The sequence below is a fragment of the Carya illinoinensis genome, chromosome 15 (assembly GCF_018687715.1).
Source record: "Carya illinoinensis cultivar Pawnee chromosome 15, C.illinoinensisPawnee_v1, whole genome shotgun sequence".
NCBI lineage: Eukaryota > Viridiplantae > Streptophyta > Magnoliopsida > Fagales > Juglandaceae > Carya > Carya illinoinensis.
This window is the reverse complement of record NC_056766.1, coordinates 34,721,132-34,746,856: the sequence shown is the minus strand read 5'-3', so window position 1 is coordinate 34,746,856 and position 25,725 is coordinate 34,721,132. Positions and strand designations below refer to the sequence as shown.

At 36.1% G+C, this 25,725-nt stretch overlaps 2 protein-coding genes across 2 annotated transcripts; both read left to right on the top strand.

Annotated features, from left to right (window-relative positions):
- Positions 1 to 7,054: 7,054 nt before the first annotated feature.
- On the top strand, positions 7,055 to 8,272 carry LOC122296860. The gene is made up of 2 exons (XM_043106658.1): positions 7,055 to 7,375; positions 7,592 to 8,272. The coding sequence occupies exons 1-2, from the start codon at positions 7,055 to 7,057 to the stop codon at positions 8,270 to 8,272; spliced, it is 1,002 nt and encodes a 333-aa protein (XP_042962592.1).
- A 12,518-nt stretch (positions 8,273 to 20,790) lies between these two features.
- On the top strand, positions 20,791 to 24,227 carry LOC122296859 (disease resistance protein RPV1-like). The gene is made up of 5 exons (XM_043106657.1): positions 20,791 to 21,840; positions 22,305 to 22,583; positions 22,686 to 22,746; positions 22,851 to 23,482; positions 24,159 to 24,227. Exons 1-5 carry the CDS (start codon positions 20,791 to 20,793, stop codon positions 24,225 to 24,227), a joined length of 2,091 nt encoding a protein of 696 aa, XP_042962591.1.
- Positions 24,228 to 25,725: the final 1,498 nt, after the last annotated feature.

Below are 25,725 nucleotides of genomic sequence, written 5' to 3'. Positions count from 1 at the left end.
ATCCAAATATCTAATTCCAATTTAGAAGTCAAGAGATCATTTTCATCTTCCTCATTAAACCGAGCTTGGAGACGATTATCCAGATTTTCAATACGTTTCTCTAAATCAGAAATATTCTCCTTAGTCCTACCAAAATCCCGTTTATTCCAATCTCTAAGAGCCACCTTGAGCCTTTTTAATTTAATAGAGAGATTATTAAGCCCAGAACCATGCCCCTCTTGATTCCAAACCCCCTTCACCAAACGAAAAAAATCAATATGATCCGTCCACATATACTGAAATTTGAAAGAACTAGGACCATACCTGAAGGGGTCCTCCCCCATTTTAATAATAAGAGGAGAATGATCCGACGTAGTACGAGCCAAAACCTGATAAAACACATTAGGAAAACAATTAAGTAAGTTAGAATCAATAAAACAATGATCTAACCTTGCCCAACTGCGAGCCAAGCCGCTTTGATTGTTGCACCAAGTCATTCTCGGGCCTTTAAAGCACATATCCAACAACCCACAAGTTTGAAGACAAAGATTGAAATCCTCCATCGCTGCAAAAAGACGGGGATGACCACCTCTTCTTTCTGAATCGTCTTTGATGATATTAAAGTCACCACAAAGAATCCACGGAAGATTTCCAGTATTCAAAGCTTCCAAATTCTCCCATAGCATCTTTCTTTCTAGCTAACTACACTTAGCATAAACCACCATAAGGATGAAATGGAACCCGTGCTCCTCAACTCTTACCATCATAAATTGATTTGAAGCTCCCAAAAATTGAACTATAACGTTCGAATTCCACAACAACCAAATTTTACCATTCTGTGCTTTATTAGTAGCAAAGAACTCATACCTCCATTGACCCAAAAAGGAAGGGATTTTTTCCTCACGCATAAACGGTTCAGCCAAAGCAAAAATACTAGGCTTATAAGTTTTGATAATATTCTTAATGCGAGTTTTAGAGGTTCCGACCCCTCTAATATTCCAAAATAAAATAAGACTGATCATAGATTAAGTTTTGAAGGACGAATTACCGTCTTATTGGAGTTCCTTTTTTGAAACTTGCCCATGGACTTTCGCGGTCGTTGTTCTGAGTCAGTGCAATACTCTTTTCTCATATCCTCCTTAAAGCTGTCTTTCTCGATTTCCTGATCTGATTGGACTTCATTATTTAGCTCCTGCACTCTCGTTTTAATAGCTTCCTCCTCATCATTTACATCTTCTATATAAACCGCATGCATGCTATGCCCAACCGTATTTTCAATGATCAAAGGACACGTCCCTTCATACCTCTTCACCTCGGAATGACCCCTAGGCAAATCCACTTCAGTGATAGTCTCATGAACCTCCAAACACTGGTCCATTTCCTCATCAGGTCGCTTCTCACCTTGGTCTATAAGTGGCATCTCTTCATGCAACCTCTGAGTCGCATCTCTATTCAATGATTGTCCCTCATACGGTGCCATATAACATGTAAGACCAATATTTGCATTAGCATCCTCTACTTGAATTTCCCCTGCATCCTTTAAATTCTGCTCCACCATAATCAACTGCATGTCATGTGAAACCTGGATTTCTGAAGGATTTTCCCGAGCCATCATCAAATCACCTGCATTTTTTTCCAAGACCGAATCCACCTGCATAAGCGACTGCACCCGAAACTCTTCCTGAGCCTTCTCGCTTTGAGCCGAAACCCGGACTTGAGAAGAAGACCCCTCTTGGTTAATCACACCCTTCTCTAAATTTTCCGGTTCCTTTAGAGATTCCAAAGTTTGCTTATCCGCTTGTTTTGCCACACCATCCTCATGCTTCCCAACTTGTTTAACCCACTGTTTCTCTCCCTTTATCTTCTTCTGCGGCTCCCCCATCTTACGGCATGTTTTAGAATTGTGTCCCTGACACTTACAGAAATTACAATAAGCCAGCAAGGTCTCAAACACAACCTCCTGCCGCCGACTACGTGGAATCCCAGGTTTGCCAATCCAGGAAAAGGATATTGGTTCCTTAGATGAATCAACCTCAAGGAAAACCCGAGCCCCATCTATTCTCGTCGCACAAAGAGTAGAATTATCGCATCGTATGAATTTGCCAATGGGTGCAGTGAGCATTTTCAATACTGAAGGTTGGTAGAAATTCGGTGGTAAACCCGGTAAAAAGACCCAGACCGGAACACATGTAGGCTCAAAGTTTTCATCGAAATCCAGAGACCAGGCGAATGGTCTATACAAAACTCCATTAATATCGCATGATTCCCTGGACAAAGCCTTGTTATAATCTGTCTCGTTAGTCAGCCGAATGAAAACATGTCTCGGACGTTGCATTACAGAAACCATAGGCATAGAAGACAACCCCCAGCGACTGCATATGAAGGATCGCACCGCATCTAAAGATGGTCTCTGCCTGAGAAACTTTAAGACTATTGAAAATTGAAAAGGCTGGGCCATTCTCTCGATCTCCTCTGCCGAGAAGGTGAAAACCAGTTCACCATCTAAAGTTTTTGGCTGTCGGAAGGGAACCTCCATCTCTGGAAGTGGCTGTGGCACCGCCGAAACCAGGTAGGCGAAAGATCTGGGCTAGGCTACTAGAGGCGGTGAGCCATCAGGGGCTGCCATGCAGTCGGCATAACGTAGCCTTCGTTCGTAACCTTCGAACCCTAGCAGAGCTTTTTTCAGATATGGAAAGTTTTCAGAGAGCATTTTTCATCTATCGATGCAAACCATAGTTCCCTTTTATTCATGTATTGATTTGCTATATATAATCAGATTGGTCGAGAGGCCATGGAATTTGGAGGTGAGAAAGCAATGTAATTAACTGGAAGGATTTTTCGCTAGCTGGAAGACTCAGATCATAGAACAAAAGATGATTGAGTGCATCTCAATTTTTTGGAAGATCGCGCGGCTGTATCCATAAATGAACAATTTTGCCTAGACTTGTAACCTTTGCCAGTATAGGAGCCTTTTTTATATGAGAATTGCTATAGATATAAAGAGATTATATAAAATAAACTCATAAATTGATGTGATTTTATAGTATCCGTTAGATCTATTTTGTAATAAAAGTAACTTTACAATCTGACGTATCATATCAAGGCACATCAATATGTGAGTTTACTTGTGTGTAATCCCTTTATGGTTAAAATATTTTCCTTTTTATATCTTTTTAGAATTTTATTGTAAAATAGATCTAAAGTACGTATTATATGAACTTATGTCAGCTTATAAATTTATTTTTGTGGAATCCCTTTATCAATATCTAATCTTGTTTTTATCTTGTTCGAGCACAAACATGCATTACAAGTATGTTTGTGAACCAACTTGCAGTACCCACTAATTAATTCCCGGAATGAGCTTTAAGACTTTTGGGATTTCTATAAACTTAATTACAAATAGATTTTGTTTTCAATTTATCTATAAAATTCCTTTTGTTTTCAAAGTGAATACTGAATCTCACTAGTGTCATCACTTCCTTTTGAAAGCACAATCAAACAAGCGGGTGAATTAATCAAGGAGCATGGATAGGCTTAAGAAGAGAATACAGTAATGAAAAATCAGCATTAATCTTTTAATTTTTGAAACGTGTTTCTTTTAATGACAAAAAGAAACCTAATAAAATGTATAAAGATATAATTAACTTCATCAATGAACTAATAGTCACTTTCTTAACCATTAAGTAAAAAAATTAAAAAATAATTTACATGAGAGGTCAAATTGAGGGGTAAACTTAGACGGCATAGTATCATTTTTCTTCTTTTATTGTAAAGTAAATCTAAAGTATCATATGGAGGTATATCAATTTGTAGGTTTATTTTTATAAAAATATTTTGTAGCTCTAACACTAGAGAACACAAAAGTTATTACTTTTAACATGATGTAATTAATGAAGAACTTTATGTTAGCTCTAATTTTGCTGACACTCTTACGTATTCTCTTACAAGAGAACAAACAAAATCAAAGGCATACTACTAGCAAATTTGCCTGAAGGCGAGAAAGAGATAAGCTTGCATCCGGAAGCATTTATACAGATGAAAAACACCTAGTGTGTTTATAAATCATAGTGCATGTTTTTCTTGTACGGACCTACTTATCTATCAAACGAGCTAAGAGTACTTGATTGGCCTGAATATTCTCTATAATATTTGCCATCCAATTTTAATGGAAATAAACTCATTGTCTTTAGAATGCATGGTAGCTTCATCAAGGAGCTAGCAGACGAGAGATTCAAGCCCAAGGTACAATTATAGTCTACAATAATTATTTTATTTTATTTATGCAATAAATTTCCTTCAATTTTCTTTTTCTTTTTCTTTCACAGAATTTGACGACTATGGATTTCTCTAATAGCAAATTTTGAACAAAAATCCCAAATGCTTCAAGCACCCCAAACTAGTTGATTGTATTGAAGGCTGACCAGCTGGTGTGAAAGTTTAGTTGAGGTGCATGATTTCTTTGGATTCCTGGATAATCTTTCATATTTATGCTTTTCAAATTGTTCTAACATCCGATTTATTTGGAATTGTCTAACAAGCACTAAAGCTCTTTTAACCTCTTCTCAAGCTCTATTTTGGAATTCGTAGCTTCTCTTTCCACATGCATGCATCGCATTCCACTTGTCTTTTTGGTAATTTCCAGTTCCTGCTTCAATGCTGAAAGTTCAAGATTGTTGTGATCCGTTTCTTTCATCAGTTCAATTATAAAATCATCCTCATCAAATTTCTTCCTTTCCTCCATTTTGGTTTGCTCCGTCTGCAGAAATCTCTTCTATGAAGTTATTCGCAAGATATTCTTTTCTACATGTTTTTGCAAATAAACTACTAAAGCCTCTTATTTGTGGATAAGTTAGAAATTTGTACAACAAAGGATATAGACATTCTTTCTTTCAGTGCTTTCATCCAAAATTCCATTCACAACAATTAATAGGGATTGAGTTGGGGCATTCTGCAATGGAGAGATTGATCATGAAAAGAGATTTAAGACCTGACCAAATGTCAAGGTTTCTGAAGATTTGTCTTCATCATCTCTGAAGATTTAGAGAGGGAAAGGTCTTAGAATCGCCCTGGTTTGAGTTGAAACACTTCATGCTACTTCTGCCCAGCCTGATTCTTTAATGCAACTGATGGCTCTATGCAAGAGTAGAAAACATGCAACATTAACTAAGTGGATAAACAAAAAAGAATGCAGAATGTAGTCAGCTTTAACAAACGAAAGAAAATCAGCCTTATGGCTAATTTTAAACATTGGGAAATAAGGATCATAGCATACAATTCTTAAAAGACCTCATGAACACAAGCACACAGAGCAACAACTATACCTGACATGAAAGGATTGCTCCAACCATGTTGAAAATCAGAGTTAGATACAAGTTTCTACCTCTCTTCTCCAGATAATTGAGATAAATGTCCACTGGAGGATGCATCCCCATGAGGGCTTCCACAATTAGTTATCAGACTGGTAAGAGAAAAATTGTCTACAACAACATTTGGCATAAATTGTGCTATAAGGGTTGCAAGGCATTCAATAACACTATTCATAAATCCCTGCATAAAACTCACTAGTGAGAGAGAGAGAGAGAGAGAGAGAGAGAGAGAGAGAGAGAGAAAGGAACATTTCGAAGCAAAGGCCAACTAGGAGAAGCAGACATGCATAAGAAAAAGAAAATCGCTATATACTATACCTTCATCCCACTATGATGAAATGACATTGTTCATCAACTTTTGAAATTTCTTTTATAAAAGATATAAAGATGACGCAAGAGTGATCAAAAGAGTCACATTTATGTAGTGAGATAAAAGTGGAATAAAAGTGTCGCATATAGCAAATTATCAAAGGCTCACTCCCGCATGTAAATCACATTAACTTGAGCATGTACGTCAGGAGCTGTTAATCCATTACCAAGAACCGTCTTGTGTGTATATATGATATCACAAAGTGGCCATAGGTCACTATTAGATGATTGCATGGGACTTGCAAAAATCATTGAAAAATATATTAGTACCTTCACTATGTCTGACATCTCGAATCTGGGCATCAGCAAATCGTCCATTGCAAACAGAAAGCTTTTAATATTTTCTGCGGAAACTGAAGAACAACTAGAATCACCTTCCTGGAATGGAAAATGAAAGTTAGGATTGAGAATCCAGCATCCATAATAAATCTCAATAAAAAGAGAATAATGAAAAGAAAAATAACATTTCGACAACCTCACTCACAGAGCCAGGTCTGAGCTTATTCAATATCTGGCACAAAATAGTACCATCAATCAAACATATTGAAAATAAAATAAAAAACATAGTAAACAAAATAGTAAAAGATTTGTGAATATATTAAAAAACAGAGTAAGCAAAACCATATTATTTTTAGTTTCTTTTAAACACATTCTCAAGTTTCATCTGATGCATTCGATGGTAAGATAACATCAGGGAGAGTGTTATTCAACCACTCCACCAACATTGCTCGCTGTTTGGCTGGCAAAAGGAAAATCAGTAGGAAAAAAGTCAGCTTACAAAATAAAAAGCATGCAAATGAAGCAATCGGAGAGGGGGAAAATCAGCTCCCTTTAGAGCATCCACATTGGCTTCATCAAAATCATCTTCAAAATTTGATGAAAAGTACATGTTTTCCATAAATCTAAAACCTTCCTATCCATAATCCCACATTAGATTAGCCATTAGATTCATCAAAATAATAATATAATATAATTGTTTTTTTCATATTTTGCAATTAAACTAACTATATGTACATTAATAATTTAATTGGATACTTAAATTATTGATTTCCAACTAATTTTTTTCCTCAACCTAATTACCAACAAACACATACAATTTTTAGATGTAGATGTAGCTAACCGTCCTTCTTTTGCCAAGATTTTTAGATGTAGCTAATAGTCTTGGATTAAGGCCTATAAATATATCCATCCGTTAACTACTTCTCACTCATCAAAAATCAATATTTCTTCTTCCAATTCTTCACATTTTTTTCTCCTAGTTCCCTATGGATCCCTTTCTAAATACTCTTTATAACTTAGATGAAGATTATTTTGATCATGAGGATCTTATGATAGAAGCAATGGCCCTCCATAGACAACGACATTCAGCCGAGGGAGCATCTTCTTCATGTCGTCCTAATTCTCAACCTCGTATGTTCATCCAACGCAATCCATTGGAAGGTCATGAACGCCTTTGGAATGATTACTTTGCTCAACCGCCAATATATCCGCCAAACGTTTTTAGGAGGCGATTTCGAATGAATCGTGTTCTTTTTTTATGCATACATTCTGCAGTTGAGACTCATGGTGATTATTTTGTCCAAAAGAGAGATGCCAATGGTAGGCTTGGATTGTCTTCCCTTCAAAAGATGACCGCGGCAATTAGGATGCTCGCATATGAGGTAACAACAGATCTTATGAATGAGTAGGTAAGAATTGGAGAAAGCACTGCATGGTTGAGTATAAAGAAATTTGTAAAGGCGATCGTGTCAATCTCTGGAGGTGAGTACTTGAGGTCTCCAACCAGCAATGATATAGCAAGGTTACTAGAAGTTGGATAAAGGCGTGGGTTTCCAGGAATGTTGGGTAGCATTGATTGTATGCACTGAAAATGGAAGAATTGTCCTAATGCTTGGAAAGGTATATACTCTGGTCACGTAAATGAACCAACTATTATTTTGAAAGCTGTTGCCTCTTACGATCTTTGGATATGGCATGCTTTTTTTGGTTTGCCTGAGTCTCACAACGACATCAACGTACTCGATCGATTTTCTGTTTTTGCTGCGTTGGCTAAAGGTCGTGCTCCTCCATGCAGCTATACTATTAATGGTCACAAATACACAATGGGATATTATCTTGCTGATGGTATATATCCTTCATGGGTAACATTAGTAAAAACAATTCCTACTCCACATAGAAAAAAGAAACAACATTTTGCTACTTACCATGAGTCTGCCAGGAAAGATGTGGAACATGCCTTCGGAGTACTCCAAGCTAGATTTACAATTGTGCGTAGACCTGCAAGGTATTTCCAACCTGAATTTCTAAAAGATATTATGTACGCATGTATTATCTTGCACAATATGATCGTTGAAGGTGAACGTCATCTATATTTTGGGGCTGACCAATTCAATTATGAAGCCAATGATGATACTCCATCTGAGCCTATTTCTCGCGATAATATACCTGAATTCATAGAGTTCACTGCCCAACATCATCGTATTAGAGATAAAGGCACTCATTCACAACTCCAAGCTGACCTTATCGAGCACTTATGGAATATGCATGGCCAAGCATAATTTACTTTCTTGAATATGGAAACACCTTGTGGTGTATTGTAGTACTCATTAAGATGTGGTTATATTTATAATTTCCTTTTTATTTTTTTAATGTTGAGAACCTATCACTAGTGGTGATTTAATAGCCAACAGTTTCATTCTAAACACGATATAACATTGTGGGATATTATATGTTTTAATTGAAGGCAGCTAGAAAACCAAACAAATATATATATATATATATATATATATTATGTTTGCCTTTTATTAACTTATATAAATATATTTATGTGTATATATATATTTATATTGAGCTCGTTGCTCTAGAATTTTGAATAAACTAGACAAATGCAAGCTCTTGTATGACAATACAAGGACATATACATCATAATAAATCCAAGCTCCTGTATGACAATGCAAGTTCCTGGAAGCTAGAATGGAGAAACAACTAAAATAAATCTATAAATTCAGCTTTAATAAATCCAACATCTGGAGTTAATAAATGAATAACAAATCCAGAATCTTAAGTTAATAAATTCAGCCTCAAGTCATAAATCCAGTGAATAACAAAGACACTAATTCAGCCTTAATAAATGACACAAAAAGTTGATTCCATTCGATTTTCCTTTCCACAAACAGATCCAAAAAACAAGTTTAATAAATAGCCCACAAATACTTCCAAAATACAAGCTACTTCACAAATTTGCTAACCACAAACACTTCCAAAATACAAACTGCCATTCAGATTTTCCAACCACAAATACTTCCAAAGAGTTCCATTCAATAAACAAAAAAAATTTCCATTCATAGTGGTTGCCCAGCCACATGCTTTATAAGGAAGTCTTGTGGCTATGTAGCCACTAGAAGCTGGAAATGCACGGTTCATTTGGATGATACATTCAATCCTAAGCATGATACGTAGTTTAAGCAAAAACCAAAAACCTATGATACCACTACATTGTATAGGACTGAATGTATTGTGGTCACTACATTCAGTCCTATGCAAAAAAAAAGTAACTCTATTCCATGAACACAAAGTCACAGACTATGAAAACTAAAAACCTATGATACCAACCAATAGATGCAAAATAGCATGATACCAACCAATAGACAGCAGACCACAAACAAATTAAGATGAAACACAGAATGTTCACAGGAATTCCAACCACAACCATGAACACTGGGATTGCTTGGAACACAAATAGATGCAAAATAGCAATATACCAACCAAAGAAACGAGTCCATGTAATAGTCAGCATATAAATTATCTCACACACAGCCAATAAAATCTACAAATATGCTAACAATACATTACGGATCCAAAAAATACAATACCAGAATCAATGTGGTTGCTTGAGCCGAAGGCAAGACTGAGTGCACCTTAGAAAATCAGCAAAAATATCACAAAATAAATAAAACCAAAGTCAGTCCTATGCAAAAAGAGTTCCATAAATTTTTTCCAGCCAAAAATCGAGAGCAAAAGCGTTAATCGGGGCTTACCATAAATCCAAAACTGAAATGAAACTAGGGTTGTAGGAGAAAAAAATTCCAACAAACCTGAAATCTGACCCAACGCGTGAATCTGATCTGAGCCAACCTAGACAAAAGCCAAGAATGATTCTGCATGAAGAATCGAAGGAAGGAAGAATCAATGCAGAGCTTGAAAATGAGAGAAAGAGAGAAAGGGGGAGAGAAAACATACGGGTTGCCTTTGGAGAAGAAGCTCGTGTGAAAATCCGAGGTCCAGACACCAGTGTTCTCTGATGAAATGGGTTTCTGCATGAAGAATCTGAGAGTATTGTTTCGGTGGATTGCAAAAAATGAAAAAGAGAGAAAGGGGGAGAGAAAACGCGGGGAGGAAAAATGAGAGAGGGAAAATAAAAGTACAACAGTTGGGAATTAAAATGTAGTAAAATAACTGGTTGATGAGTGTACAGTAGCCCTTCAAGTTTGAAGGAAAACTAAGAAACACTGTAGCTCAAAACTCCCCATTGTTTCATTTGACTAATCCAATGCAGCTCTGATTTACACAGATTCAACATTTTATGCATTTGGCTTGGCTTTTGATGAAGCCAATGCCAATGCTCTTACCTTCCCCCTTGCCATTATTGTTTGTCATTTTTTAAAAAACAATGCTACTAGCAACTACATTTCTACTTGTAAATCCTTCATACTCTTTCGTAGAATGCTCCGATACAGAACTCATCGTCATGAAATGCTTGAAAACACAGCAAAAACTTAGAATTTCCAGTGATTGACTAAAGCAGTATCCCGAAGCATGCAAACATCATGGATTTCTATCTCAAACATCGCAGCCAAATCAAGATTTTCATTTGCCACAACAAGCATAGGGATTTCTCAAATTTCGAAAAACAAATCTTTATTTGGGTTGTGGTGTAATATGGTCATCTTGTTTGGGTTGTGGCAGTGAAATAAGAACCAGTAGCTTTAGCGGATTTTGAGATATAAATCCGAGGTAGACCTCAATTGAGAAAAAAATGAAAAAATATGGGCGGGTCTCTTAACGGTCTTTTAGGGAGTGCAACGGTTGTGAAAAAGAAACATTTGGCAACTGTGGAGTGTTCAAAATATTAACGGAAAAAAAGAATCTTATTTGAAACTTTTTACACTATACATTATTCAAGTGCATGATTAGACGAGAAATGATAGGCTTACTATCAATTCACAATTTATGTATAATTTAAAATATAATATTTTTTTATTAAATTTAAACCCATCAAATAAAAAATAAAAATAAAATTATTTTATTACATATATATATATATATATATATTTATAAAGGGGTAAAGAGTTTCAAACCCAAATTCTTCATTTGGAGAATTGGATCATCATGTGCTTTCAAGCTATTAGATTCTTGACTATTACATAATTGTAAATAAGTTGTCATGTAATAGTAATTCTATCATTTCTCAATATTTTAGATTGGGAATAGAATGCATTAAGAAAAAATTGTGCACAAAGTAGGAGTTCAATACTCTGTACATGAAAGCCGGACACGTACGTACGTTACTTGTCTCTAACCGGAAAATGATGCTTCGTCTCTTGTGCTAATTTCGTTGGTTAGAGAAAAATGGAAAGTAAATCTTGAAGTGGGGGCAATAATTTTGGTACTATTTGGAGTTTTTGTTTTATTTCTTTAAACATAATTAATTTTTTTTTGAAGTAGAAATACTTGTAATATATTAAAGATAATGTTGGCATTCAGCTATTACAACATCTAAAATACAAGGAATAACAAGATTGATGTCAGTCCTCTCATCTCTGAAGAAATTCATGGGCCTAACTCATCTCTTAAAACCAGTTCAAAGAGAGATGTTTGCTCCAATCTTATAAACATGTCCAAGATCTTGTCCACAGGCAATGTGAGATTATTCCTCAACACCCTCCCTCACGTGCAGGCCAGTATTTTTTCTGGTCCTTGTCACGGGGTAAGTAGTGTAGGCCCCATTCATCCTGTGCCAGACTCTGATACCATGAAGAAATTTATGGGTTTAACTCATCTCTTAAAACCAGTTCAAAGAGAGATGTTTGCTCCAATCTTATAAACATGTCCAAGATCTTGTCCACAGGCAATGTGAGATTATTCCTCAACAATCTCATCATCTAACAACACTGCTTCCCTTGCAAGCCTGTGTGCAACTTGATTTGCATCCCTTTTGACATGTCTCAACCTCCAGTCAATTCCATGCATTAACTGTTTGACGTCTACAATAATAGGATTATAAAGGTTCACTTTGCTTCCCTGAGTATGTATGGCAGTCACAACATGTGAAGAGTCACCTTCAAATATGCAGTTAAGTAGGCCAAGATCTTTGCATAACTTTACAGCTTCAAATAAGCCCATTACTTCAGCCATATCAGCATATGAACAAAAATGCATGGGTTTCATCAAACTCATTAACACAACCTCTTCCCAATCTTGAAACACAATGCTAATTCCAATCCTATTTGCTTGTTTATGTACAACAATATCTCAATTGATCTTAATAAAACCATCTGGTGGAAACTCCCAATTAACTGCAGCATTTGAAACTAAATTCTGTTGATGAGCAATGGCCTCCATAGCTTGCTTATATGAGTTATATTCATTGACAACATGTTGAAATAAAAATAAGGGATGAGTAAACTTATGTTTATGAATTAAGGAATTCCTTCTATGCCATAAAAGATCGAGCCAAATAAGCAAAACAAGCTAACTCCCTTCTTTGCAACCTATCAACCATCTGTTTAAAAATCTGAGCAAAATCAAAATTAGTAATTGCCATTTTTTGCATATTCTTATCTCTATCATCCAAACATCCATGGCAACAGGACATGACCATGGCATATGCCCAGTAGATTTAGGTTCCATCAAACAGATAGGACATAAAGCATCATCAGTCACCTTTCTCTTGCAAAGATTCAATTTAGTTAGGAGTGAATCTGAACATACTCTCCACATAAAATTCTTCACAGAGTTAGCAATAGATAGAGCCCATAATTCTTTTCAACAGGTAGTTTTTTTGTCAATTAATTCCTCAACCAAAGCATTAGGCCCCAAAGTCCACATTGGAGATTGAATCATATATGAACTCTCCCTTGGGATCCATCTATCTTACTAGATATGAATCTATCTACCATTCACCACTTTCCAAATAAGTCCATCTTTAAGAAGCCTTACAGCTTGCCATATAGTTCTCCACACATAAGATAATCTTGACCCCAAGTTGGCTTGCATCACAGAGGATGAAGGAAAGTACTTACCCTTAAAAATCCTGCTAGGTAGGGAATTTGGGGGTATAAGAAATCTCCATGCCTATTTAGCTAATAAAGCCATTTTAAAACTAGTCAAGTCCTTGAATCCACACCCTCCTTTTTGTTTACTAGTACATAATACATGCCAAGATGTCCAATGCATTTTATTCCTATCTTCCATACCACTCCATTAGAAATTTGAAATTAAGGAGTTTAACTTTTGACATAAGGTTTTAGGCAAAAGAAACACACTCATGCAATATGTTGGGACTAATTGGAGCACTGCCTTAATAAGAACTTCCCTTCTAGTTTGAGATAGAAATATGTTTTTCCAATTCCCAATCTTGTCTTGCACTTTGCTCACAATATTTTGAATACTTATGTCGAGCCACGCCCCATGAAGAGGTTAGCAAGTGGGAAAGGTCAGGGACCACTCAACCTCTCAAGCACCCAAGGAATGAGCATCTTAGTCACATCCTCACACAATCAAAGTGCTAAGTTAGCCAACAGTGGGGGTACTTCACCAGTTTGGGGACAAGAAAGGAGGGATTGGCTCGAGGCATTCTAGTCTCTCTCCCTGTGAAGATGAAGGCCCAATCACCGTTGAGCACCTAGGGTACGTGTGTGTGGAGCATGAGCAAAGGAAAAGGAAGAAAACAAGCTTGTAAAGGAGCTGTGTCTTACCAGGCTGGCCAGTAAGGAAGCAAAGGAAAACAACAAAAGCAAAAATAAAGCGAATGCGTGACAAAATAGCATAAAAGAGTGTTTATACATTAATAATCGAGGTCCTTACAAAAGAGAAGAAAATTGTTGCGTATAAACTTTATACAAGACTTTACAAAGGAGGAAGGAAAAACAATTAGTTGGTGGGGTCATCCGAGAGCACCCTTGGAATCAAGTCCTTCCCTATGAGGGTGCCTTTCTTCAGGGCTGCCAGGTCAGGAGCAAGAGCTAAGAGGTCCAACGATTGCAAGCTTCCCCCAAGGTCTAAAAGCACATGGTCCTTCATCCTCTCTAGGCCCTCCAAATAGCCGCTGCACCACGCTTCGTCGTGAACCTGATGAACATGTGACAACTCCTGACACAACTGGAAGAGGGCTGTGTTGGCGTTGTCTAGATGAGAGCACAAGTCCTGGTTGGTCTCCTCATGGGTAGCGATTGCCTAGCGGGCCTTAGCCTTCTCAAGCTCTAAAGCCTCTATGCTCTTGGCCCCCTCCTTTAGAGACTCCCTCTTCCTATTGTTGGACTTCACGTCTTCTTCGAACTTCTTCATGAGCCACTTATAAGATTGAGCAGAGAAGTCATTCTGCTTGTTTAACTCCACCTTCTCGGCCCGTAACTTTTCCAGTTCCTTTTACTGGCGATTGAAGGAGTTCTGAAGATTGTCTCTCACCTCTGCCGAGAGTGCAACCTTGAGGCAATGTGAGCTGGCCTCCTCACGGGACCTCTCCAGGGTGGCCTTGAGTTAGGCCTTGCATTGGTGAAGGCAGAGAATCCTCTTTTGCCTTCTCTGCCTACTGAATTGCACTTTGACAAGGGTGTTCTCTAGTTTCTCCTTGCACTCCCTCTTTGATTTGGGTCGTATAGAGGGTTTTCATGTCTGATTTTCCCCATGTACACCGTAGTTAGCTTATTTCAAATTAGCTAAAGAAGTTTTTTCTTTTGATGAGTGAGTCACAGTTCAGTTGATGGGTGGTAGTTGGCATTATTCTTTGAGTCAATGTCGTGATAGTGCTTTTGGATTAGTAAAATCTAAAAGGTGAAATGTAGCTATTATAGTTGGTTGCTTTGTGCGTTCAGCTAAGCTGAACACTTTCTAGTTGCTTTTGAAAGTAAGCACTCTAGGAAGAAACCAAAGTCTGAAATGATATTGAAAGCATTTCAAGGTCATTTAAAAACATGTTGGGTTATGATTTTCCAATTAACCCCAAGGGGTTGGCCCAAGTGGTGAAAGCCTTGGTCTTGGGGTATCACTTCCCTCAAGGTCCAAGGTTCGACACCTCATGGGTGCAAACAGGTCACACCCATTGGTGAAAAGCAAGCGATTTAACTATTTCCATGTAGGGAAACTTCTAAAGGTTCGGTGCATGGAACCAGAGTTTATTCTATAGGGATGGGTCTGAAGGGCCCTGTTTTGGAAAGGTTCCCTGACATAAAAAGTAAAATAAATTGATTTTCCAATTTCTTGGGAAGCATTTCACCAATTACTTTTCTCAAGGTCCTCAACAAATTTCTGTCATCCAGCCTTTTATGCTTTCTTTGAAAATACATGATGATACATGGGTTAATATCAAGGGATATTAATTGAACCAAAATTCTAACTAAACCATGGTTAGACTATTATTAGGACACACTATCTACCTAACAAAAACTGAACTGTTATTTAATTTTTTTCCGAGCATAAATAAGTTAAAATCACATGTGCAATGACCAATTCCGCAGTTGGATTTTGGCTTTTCCATTTTAAGTTCTTTTTTCTTTTAGGTTTATATTTGCCTCGTTTTAACAATTGATAGATTTCAATGATTTTGCTCACCTTGTCTTTGTAAGAGTATTAGCAAGTACAATGGAGAACATGAGTTCGAACCCCCCCCTCTCCCATTGCATGTAAAAAAAAAAATATATTAGCAAGTACTTTCTGTGTTGGTGAGAGTCAGTAGTTACCGGTTTTTGGTTATTTGTGTCTCCTTTAATAATATTTCAATTATATTTACCTTTCTTTATTGTGAGTTGAGATTCATGTTAGTGGTTATTTCTCTTTCCATATTCAACCCATAATGGTGAAAATCAATTGGTTAAAGCTGCAAAAACAGAATGTCCGTTTCCATGAGACTTGAACTAATACCTAGTATTGTTGAGGTATGAAATGCCCAAATCTGTATGGTTTATATCACTTTTTCCCTTGATGGCATTGAGCAGCTAATAGTGTGTCAAAGGGTACACGGATATTGGATGGTCAAGCGTGCAGCTGGAACAAAAGCTTGCTTACTGGGGAAACCTGTAACCTGCAAATTACATGTCAAATAAGACAACTTTCCATAGTGTTTATTCCATTCTTTTGCCTCTGTGTTAGGCATATTGATGTGATGCTACACAGCCTCTCTCTCTCTCTCTCTCTCTCTCTCTCTCTCTCTCTCTCTCTCTCTCTCTCTCTCTCTCTGTTTTTCTTGATAATATCAGAAGCGCATGTTGTCAACTCAGTATTGATGGCAGAGTTTAAAACATTTTATTTTTAAAATCACGACCTGAGGACTCCTCATATGTTTCTATGTATCGCTTAGAACGTCCCGTTTGCAAGTTAATATATTTCTGTTTTAAGAATTCTTGGGAACTTGGGGTTTGGTCATATCTTATTTCTTACTTAGGTTAGGTTTGAGGGTGGGTGTGAATATGTTGGGATCGTCCATCTTCATTTCTCTGACCCCTTCCTAACAAGTGTAAACCCTTAGAACTTTTATTTTATGAATAACTCACCACACATGCTAGAACCTTTTAGAGACTGACTAATAACATCATCAATTATGTTCCTAAAATTGACAAATGACCGAAAGTTCCTAAAATTAACATCATCATATTTTCGCCTAGACTAGGAATGTTTCCATGTCTTTCTTGTGATGATGAGTGATGCTTGGGATTTTCAAGATTGAAGAACTACCTAACTTTCCTGTGTTCTGGTGCTCCGAATGCGGTTGCATCACTGGAATATGCTACTTTATTTATTTTGCCTATGTGGGCTATGGAGTTCTTTAAATAAAATGGTTTAGATGTTGTCATCTCTGTATGAACGACTTGGAGGATCCTAAACGTTTTCTAACTTATTTGTATGTTGAGGCTGTAGAACATAAACTATTTAATTGAAAGCAATGATTAGGATTTTAAGAATGTTATCATAGAAATATCCTGAGAAGTCAGTTTTAGATTAGACTATTTGAGCAGAAGATTTGACTTTATACATTAATATTAAGCATTAGACATGAAACTCTTACCAGCCCTGCCTACCAAGTCATTGCTCTACATATAGATATATCGTGTACATGTATGTCATGTTAGAAGTAGTTGGAAGTAGTTGGGAATTTTTTTTTTTGTGTGGAAGGCATTAATATATATGAGCAGTATAACATAAAACCTTGGGTGTAAATGTGGGCTATGGAGTTCTTGAATTGATTTAGATCTCTTCCTTTCATGTAGATTTTGCACTGTTGGCTACCTCTAGCAAAATTGGTGGCTTGAAAACATATGTTCTGTTTTGATTATGTGCAGCCTTATGTTTTGGTTTGATGTTAACTTGCACAAGTAATATTTTTAGCAGAGAGCTTGAAATAAGGACTTTATAATTGTGCTCACCTTGCATCTGGTTTGAAGGCTTGCATGTGCCATTGTCTGACGCATCCTTAAGATGACAAAATTCAATGTGTCTTTAGAAATTTGTATCTTTTTGTGTTATGACAAGTTTGGATGAGAAGTCTGATCTTGGCACTTGATAATTGAGATTCTGACATGCTTTTGCTTATAGTACCTTTACTAAATGGTAGCAAGAATGTTATCAAACTTGATATAGTTGCTGGTTTTCTCCTTCCAGTTTCATAACATAAGTTGTGTCTTTGTATGTACAGACTCTTTGTCAAGTGCTTTGTTTGACATTTCTGATGTTATGTTCTTTTGATTCTTTTAAAATTGCAGCCCTTTAAGTGAAAGTGCTAGAGCAGTTGGGGCTGGTTTTGTAATTCCGACAACTCAAGCTGGGTGTATGCCAATGACTGTTGCCCTTAATTTGCATGAATGGGTTATACACTTTACAGTTTATGCACTTTATGCTTTTAATTTTTGTTTAATATTTTCCACATATATGAAGCCACCATCTGCATGCCTGCCATGAGATATGTTTAATATACTTCTTGATGTTATGTCTCCTTGATTCTGATCACAGCTACCTTGTGTAATATTTTTCTTATCAGTAAATAAGATTTTATCATACTTGATTATGATTAGGAATCTCCTAAGGTACTTGTATACTTTTTGGAGCTTATTTTCTCTGAGAAATCGGTTTAAGAAAATGTCGGAGATCTTCTGAAGGTGAGCTTTCTTACATGCTCTACATCTTTGAGAGCATTTTCAAAAGTTAAATGCGGGTGCACAAAAGAATGTTAGAGTTTTATACATACTATCTTTTGTCATTTTTGTCATTTTTCTCACTTTATTCTAGATTTTATTTTATAGCATTTATTTTGTTTAAGTAGAAAGGTTTTAAAAAAAAAAACAATTTGTAGAAGACGATATCTATTATCTTCAAGGTCAAATACATGCATATGGACCACAAATCCTTTTTGGAAATTTATGAATGATCTCGTGAACAACATAGGAAGCCTATAATATGAATGGATAATGTATTTTTCATTTAACTTGTTTAATGCAATTTTAAAAAAAAAAAAAATTTGTAAGGGACCTTTTTCAGCAATACTAAATTGCCTCTAGTAGTTATTTGCGTCACCCAAAATCGGGGCAAAAACTTATTTTCGACACTTGCCAGAGTGGCAAATATCTATTTCCCTCTAAAGATACCGCCATAAAAGTAATCGTGGCGATACTAAACCGTGGCTATCTACCTTTTTTATTTTTATTTATATTTATTTATTTATTATTATTTTTTTTTTTTTAATTTTTGGCGAGGTTTCTAACTTTTTCCCGTGATGAACTTCGCTGTAAAACTCAATTATTTCTGAATATTCCACCACCGGTAATAGAAAGTTTGCGCGCAACAATATTTGCAGCTACGATGCAGCGAGCATTTATAGCCCACAAATGTTCTTTTGGGCTAATTTTATGCTTTTTCCAGCTATTTATTATCATTAGAAAAAGTTATTGTTTTTGTAGCGGTGGTTTTGAACTGAAATCTTTTTGCGTAAAAAAAGCGTCCAAATCTAACAACCATTAGGATTATTCTAATAAATTTATCGTACGAATTTATGACTTTTGGGATTTCTTCAAGTGGGAGCATTGAAAATTTAACATCTTTTGATCTTTCTACAGTAATAATATCGTTTCAAGATATGATCCAGACTTCTTCCCTTAAGCAATATTTTTATTTAAAAATAAATAAAAGAATTTAGGTTTTGTGACATTTTTTAAGCTAAATATATAGATTAATAACTCTAGTAGGCTAGCGGCAGTTTCTTTCTGGCTTTTAATAGGGTGGCTTCCATTCACCAGCGAATATGAAAAATTGGATCGAATGGGTGAGTTTTATAGTATTTTCCTTCCATTTTATAAAAATATAATAAGCGATCAAACTCCATGATTGACGTGCAGCTGGATAGCTAGCATCATGCATAGGTAGTTGGAAGTTTCTGATCTTCTTTCCTTCACCCACTTCTCAGTGAGTGAAGGAAAGAATTGTTGGTGATCAATAGTAATCACGCATGTAGAGAGGATGACTTCTTCCATGGCCTTCCTTCTCCCTCTTCCTGGCACTTTTCTTCTTTCTTCCATCCAACCTTGGAATCATGATGTATTCTTGAGTTTTAGAGGTGAAGATGTTCGCCAAAACTTTATTTCCCATCTATACCAAGCTTTTTATCAAAGGGGAATCAACACTTACATATATAGACAATAATCTTGAAAGATAAGAGGAAATTTCCCCAACACTTTTCAAATCTATTGAAGGGTCAATGATTTCTATCATTATTCTCTCTAAAAACTATGCAGAATCCAGATGGTGCTTAGACGAATTATTGAAAATTCTTGACTGTAAGGAAACAATTAAACAAATTATTCTCCCAGTATTCTATGGCGTAAAGCCATCAGTAGTACGACATCAAAAAGAAGATTTTGGAAAAGCATTCACCAAACTTTCAAAGAGAATCAAGGATAACATAAAGGTGCTGGAGTGGAAGGCAGCTATGAAAAAATTAGCCGATTTGTTTGGGTTCTCATTAGCAAACTTCCGGTAAGCATTGTCTATATGCATGTACTGTGTGGTGTATATGCACATATGATGTTATTGAGATATTTATGGAGAAAATTGAGACAAATCCACACGATCTGACATCATGGGGAACGGCTGAAGATAAAATACCAAACCAAAGGAAAACTATTTGATGTATATATGATTATTTTTGGATTGAATTTTATGCGAAACATACTCAAGTTAGAAACCTTTTCTAATTAAGAAATTTATTGGAGAAATAGAAGAGAATCAAAGAAATAAAAATCTGCATCAATAGGAATATATAGAGGAAAAAAGCATAGGAATATATAGAGCAATTATATGTGGAATTTTGTCCATAAAATAAATTATTTAAGAAAAAAAAAGGGAATTGTTCGTTTTTTGGGTTATATAAAAGATAAGATTTGGAACAACACGTACAGTGACAAGAAAAAAAAAACTATGCTGAATACGTAGTGATTTTAAGTTTTAATCTGTTTCTAGATATAAAAACTAAGAAATACTCTTATAAGGGAAGGATAGATTTGAGAATGGGAAAAAATAAATAAAAATAAAAAGTTCATAATATATATATGTGTGTGTGTGTGTACAAACAATGCAAATATACAAATACACAACCTATTGAAACATTCGGATTAAGGAAGGGGAACAGCTAACTTCGACATCGTAATTTAATGCTGTGATTTCATAATAGAGAAAAAAAAAAACGAAAGACAATATTATAGCTATACCATATTCATGTCTTTTAATGTGAACATTCTAACTTTTTTTTCATTTCTTTTATATTGATAGGAATGAATCAGAACTTATCCACACAATAATTCAATGGGTGGACTTAAGAATGGTACACCATACATCTTTACATGTAGTCAAGTATCCAGTTAGAATAGAGTCTCGTATACGGGATGTTTATCAGCATTTAGGTATTGGAAGGAATGATATTACATGCATGATAGGGATATTTGGAGCTGGTGGAATCGGTAAGACAACTATTTCAAAAGAGATCTATAACATGATTTCTTCTCAATTTGAAGGGAGTTGTTTTTTGAAAGACTTTAGAGAAACTTCAAAGCAAGCAAGTGGTCTAATTCAATTGCAAAACAAACTTCTTTATGAAATCTTAAGAATAAATATGGATGTTCGTGATATTGATAGAGGAATCAATGTGATTCGGCATAGATTTCGCTCTAAAAGAGTTCTCCTCGTTCTTGACGATGTGGATGAGTTAGTCCAACTAGAAAATTTAACTAGTGATCGTAATTGGGTTGGGTTGGGAAGTAGGATTATCATAACAACAAGAAATCGACATTTACTAAATAACCCTAAATCTGATTCAGTATATGAGGTGGAGATATTGGACGACAATGAAGCTCTTCGACTCTTTAGTAGGCGTGCTTTTGAGGAAGAAGAACCGATTGAAAATTATGTAGAACTCTCTAAAAAAGTATTGCAATATGCTCAAGGCCTTCCACTAGTTCTATCAATTTTAGGTTCGGATCTAAAAAGTCAAAGTTTACATCAATGGGAAAGTGCATTGGATAAGTATAGAAAAACTTCCAACGGAAATATTCAAAAAGTACTTGAAACAAGTTATGATGGGTTGGACAATAATGAGAAGAATATGTTCCTTGATATTGCATTTTTCTTCAAAGGAGAACTCTTGGCTAATGTCATAAAAATATTTGACAGTTGTGGTTTTTCACAAGATGATGGTATCAACAGGCTTATAGACAAGTGTCTTATTACTGTTGATAGCGATGCATTGTGGATGCATGACGTACTGCAAGATATGGGTCAGGAAATTGTTAGACTACAATCACCCAAAGAACTTGGTAAACGCAGTAGATTGTGGTTTCATGAGGATGTTCATCATGTGTTAGAAGAAAGTACGGTAAGAGTCACAAAAAAATGTAGTTTTACATTTATTTCTATTTTTTTAAGTGAAACATAGTAGAAAATATATATACAAAATCTCCTTTATCTCAAAATGAGTTTTTAGTTATAAATATATTTCGTTTAATTAATTAAGATGAATCAATAAAAGTCTCATGTCTAAATGTCTTTTTTTCATTTCAAAAATTCTAATATATATATAGATATATTTATATATGTATATTATGATCACTCTCTAGCAATCAATTGTTTTGTGAAAAGTTGGAGTGATACATAATTGTTGGAAACCTTTTTGAAATACCTAAAAAATAGAGCATGTGAGGATAGCAAGGATAGAACAGAGTACGATTTTTTGAGAACTAATATTGCAGCATCAACAACAAAATTTTGATTTTAGCAAGTTGTAATAAGAGAAACTTTATGCACTAATTTTGTTGACACTTTCTTGTGTTCTCTTACTAGGGAACAAACAAAGTTGAAGGCATAGTAATAGATTTGCCCGATGGCAAAGACATGATAAACTTGGGTTCAGATGCATTTTTACCAATGAAAGGACTTAGAGTTTTTATAAATCGTAATGCACATTTTTTTGAAGGGCCTAATTATCTCTCTAATGAGTTAAGAGTACTTGATTGGTTTGAATATCCTATGCAATCTTTACCACCCAATTTCAATGGAAAGAAACTAGTCATCTTTCGAATGTGTGATAGCTTGGTCATGGAGTTAGGCCAGAGATTTAAGGTTTGTACAATTATAATCTTCAATTTCTTTCTTTGAACTATTTAGTAAGGTCACTAACTTCAAACTTTCTTTCTTTTCTTTTTCTTTTTTGTGTTTTTACAGAACTTGAGAACTATGGATCTCATTGATTGTAAATTCTTAACGAAGATTCTAGATCTTTCAAGTGCTTCAAATTTGGTGGAATTGAAAGTTGAATATTGTGCAAGTCTAGTTGAGGTGCATGATTCTGTTGGATTCCTGATAATCTCTCTTTTTTGTCTTTTGTAGATTGCTCTAACCTCTCAATATTTCCAAGAAGCCTCAAGTTGAGATCTCTACATAAGCTTAATTTTAACGGTTGCACAAGTTTTCGTAATTTTCCTGAAATCGAGGGTAACATGGAAAATTTACGTACATTACATGTAGAGGGCACTGCAATTGAAGAACTTCCTTTACGAAATCTAGTCGAGCTTTCTGTTTTAAAGCTAACAAGATGCAAAAAACTTGTTGGTCTCCCAGCTTGCATTCTTGTTTTTCAAAATATTTTAAATTTTGGAAGGATGGATAACAGACAATCTGTTGTGGCTATTGAGCATACAACAATGGAAGATGAGATCATATCATCAAGTGAAGAACAGCTCCATGAATTGCAACCTCCAGCAAATTCAAGCAATGGGAGCACTTCATTACAAGTGTTGAATCTTCCAAATTGTTGCCAATCAGAATCAAATTTGTGTCCATTGTCAAATTTGTTTACAATGTTTAATTCCAAGGCCATTTTGTATCAATTAATTGTGTTTAATTGTACAATTGTTAGCCTTCCCACTCGCATCAAAGGATTTGTCAAACTGACTTTTCTTGATTTGCGCCATTGCAAGAAACTTGAAGAAATATTAGAACTTCCACCAAATATAAAGAAAGTTTGTGCTTCGAAATGCAAGTCATTGAAAAGATTTCTAGAAGTATCACAAATATTGCAATTCCATAGAAGCCAGATCGTTAGCATCGATTAACTTGTCTGGTTGCGACAAAATTCATGTGAATGTATGGAATCATCATGGGCCAAATCCTTTATTGCTGAAGGTATCTCTCTCTCTCTCTCTCTCTCTCTCTCTCTCTCTCTCTCTCATACACGCTTGTGGGTGCCTCTGAATATTATAGTTTGCATGATTAAAATTGATAGCAATCATTTCACAGGGACATTATCATAAAGTGTCATCAGATACTGGGCGTTTTATGAGGCCTGATGATGTACAACTAAGTGGAACAAAAGCGTGGGTTATAGATGTCAACAAGGAATATTAGGCACCGTATTAGGCAAGAGAATTACGGAGGAATGTTAGGCACCGTTTGTTGTATATAGTTGACTCTTGTGTATTGTATAGTTTTCGGTGGCATAGTTTATATAATAAAGGAAAATCTCAAGGCCAGGGATCATTCGGACCAAGAAACTGTCATGGTATCAGAGCTTTCTTAAAATTTTTTCTTGTGTTTCGGTCTATCTTAGTAGTGTGATCCTACAGAAATTTTTTTTCTTACAGAAATTTTCGACCACGCTGCTCTGTTCTGTTCCCAGTTCTGTTCTGTGTCTTTCAGCACTCTGTGAGTTGGCTTCGTGGTTCACGGCATATTGATCTGTCCCTCTCGGCATCATCATCTCGGTAGGTTCTGCAGATTCTCGGCACCATCATCTTGTTGGCTTCATTCTCTCGGCGCTGTTAGTGTATTTTTTTTTCCTCTCCTCTCGGTTTCTCTCGGTGTTTTTCAGCATCCCCTATTTGAACTCTGGGTATTTCCTTCTTTCTCCAAATATTTTTTGTTTGGGCGTTTCTTCCTGGAGTGGGTGATTTCGGCACATTTATTTATTTTTTTCTTTGGTCTTCACGTGTTGAGCAATAATTCTTCGTGGGTTGAAAGTTCACGTGTTATGCAGTAATTCTTCACGTGTTGAGAGTTTTGGGCAGCTCAAGGAAAAAAAAAAAATTGAGAGTTTTGGGCAGCTCAAGTAAAAATAAATAAAAAAATAAAAAATAAAAAATTTCCTCCTTCACGTGGGTCTCTTTCTTCATGGGTTGGCTCTAATTTTTTTTCTATGGATTCTACACATATGTGTATCAAGTTTACGGGCAACAATTATTCTACATGGGCATTTCAGTTTGAATTTTTTCTCAAGGGCAAAGACCTTTGGGGTCATATTGATGGCACGGATGTCGCCAAACCCTTCGCTTCTGAAAAATCTCAGGATGTCGGATCTTCTCCGTCATGGGCTGTGCTTGATGCACGCATCATGTCTTGGCTTCTTGGTTCAGTGGAGCCCGATATTGTCACCAACTTGCGACCCCATCGCTCCGCTCAATCCATGTGGGCTTACTTGAAGAGGGTTTATCATCAGGACAATGATGCTCGTCGCTTTCAATTAGAACATGCGATTGCCATGTTTCAACAGGGTAGTCTTTCTATCCAGGACTACTACTCAGCCTTTCTGACTCTTTGGCATGAATATGCTGATTTGGTTACCGCGGATGTTCCTGTTGACGATCTTTCAACTATTCAGACTCTTTATGCGACTAGCCGACGTGATCAGTTTCTTATGAAGCTACGTTTGGAATATGAATCTATTCGCTCCGCTTTACTGAACAGATCTCCTGTTCCCTCTCTTGATATTTGTTTTGGAGAGTTTCTTCGTGAAGAACAACGTCTTAGTACTCAAGCTATTCTGGAGCAATCTTATGGCAGTTCTGGGATGTCAACTGTAGCTTATGTTGCACACAGACGAGGACCTTCTATCAATTCTAAAAACTTGCAATGTTTCTGCTACAAGGAATATGGGCATATTGCTGCCAATTGTTCTAAGAAATTCTGCTCTTATTGCAAGAAGAAGGGTCACATTATCAAAGAGTGTCGTACTCGCCCTCAGCATCATCAGGCCCAAGCATTTCAGACTTCGGTTACTGTTTCGCCCGCAGCAACCTCTAATCCTGCACCTCTTGCATTGAATTACTGCACCCCCGACATGGTGCAACAGATGCTCATTTCGGCATTATCAGCAATGGGGTTCCAAGGTAACAATTCTACTAAACTCTAGTACGTGGACTCGAGGGCCTCCAATCACATGACTAATAATCCCACTGCTTTATGCCATGTCCAGCCCTACGCTGGTCAA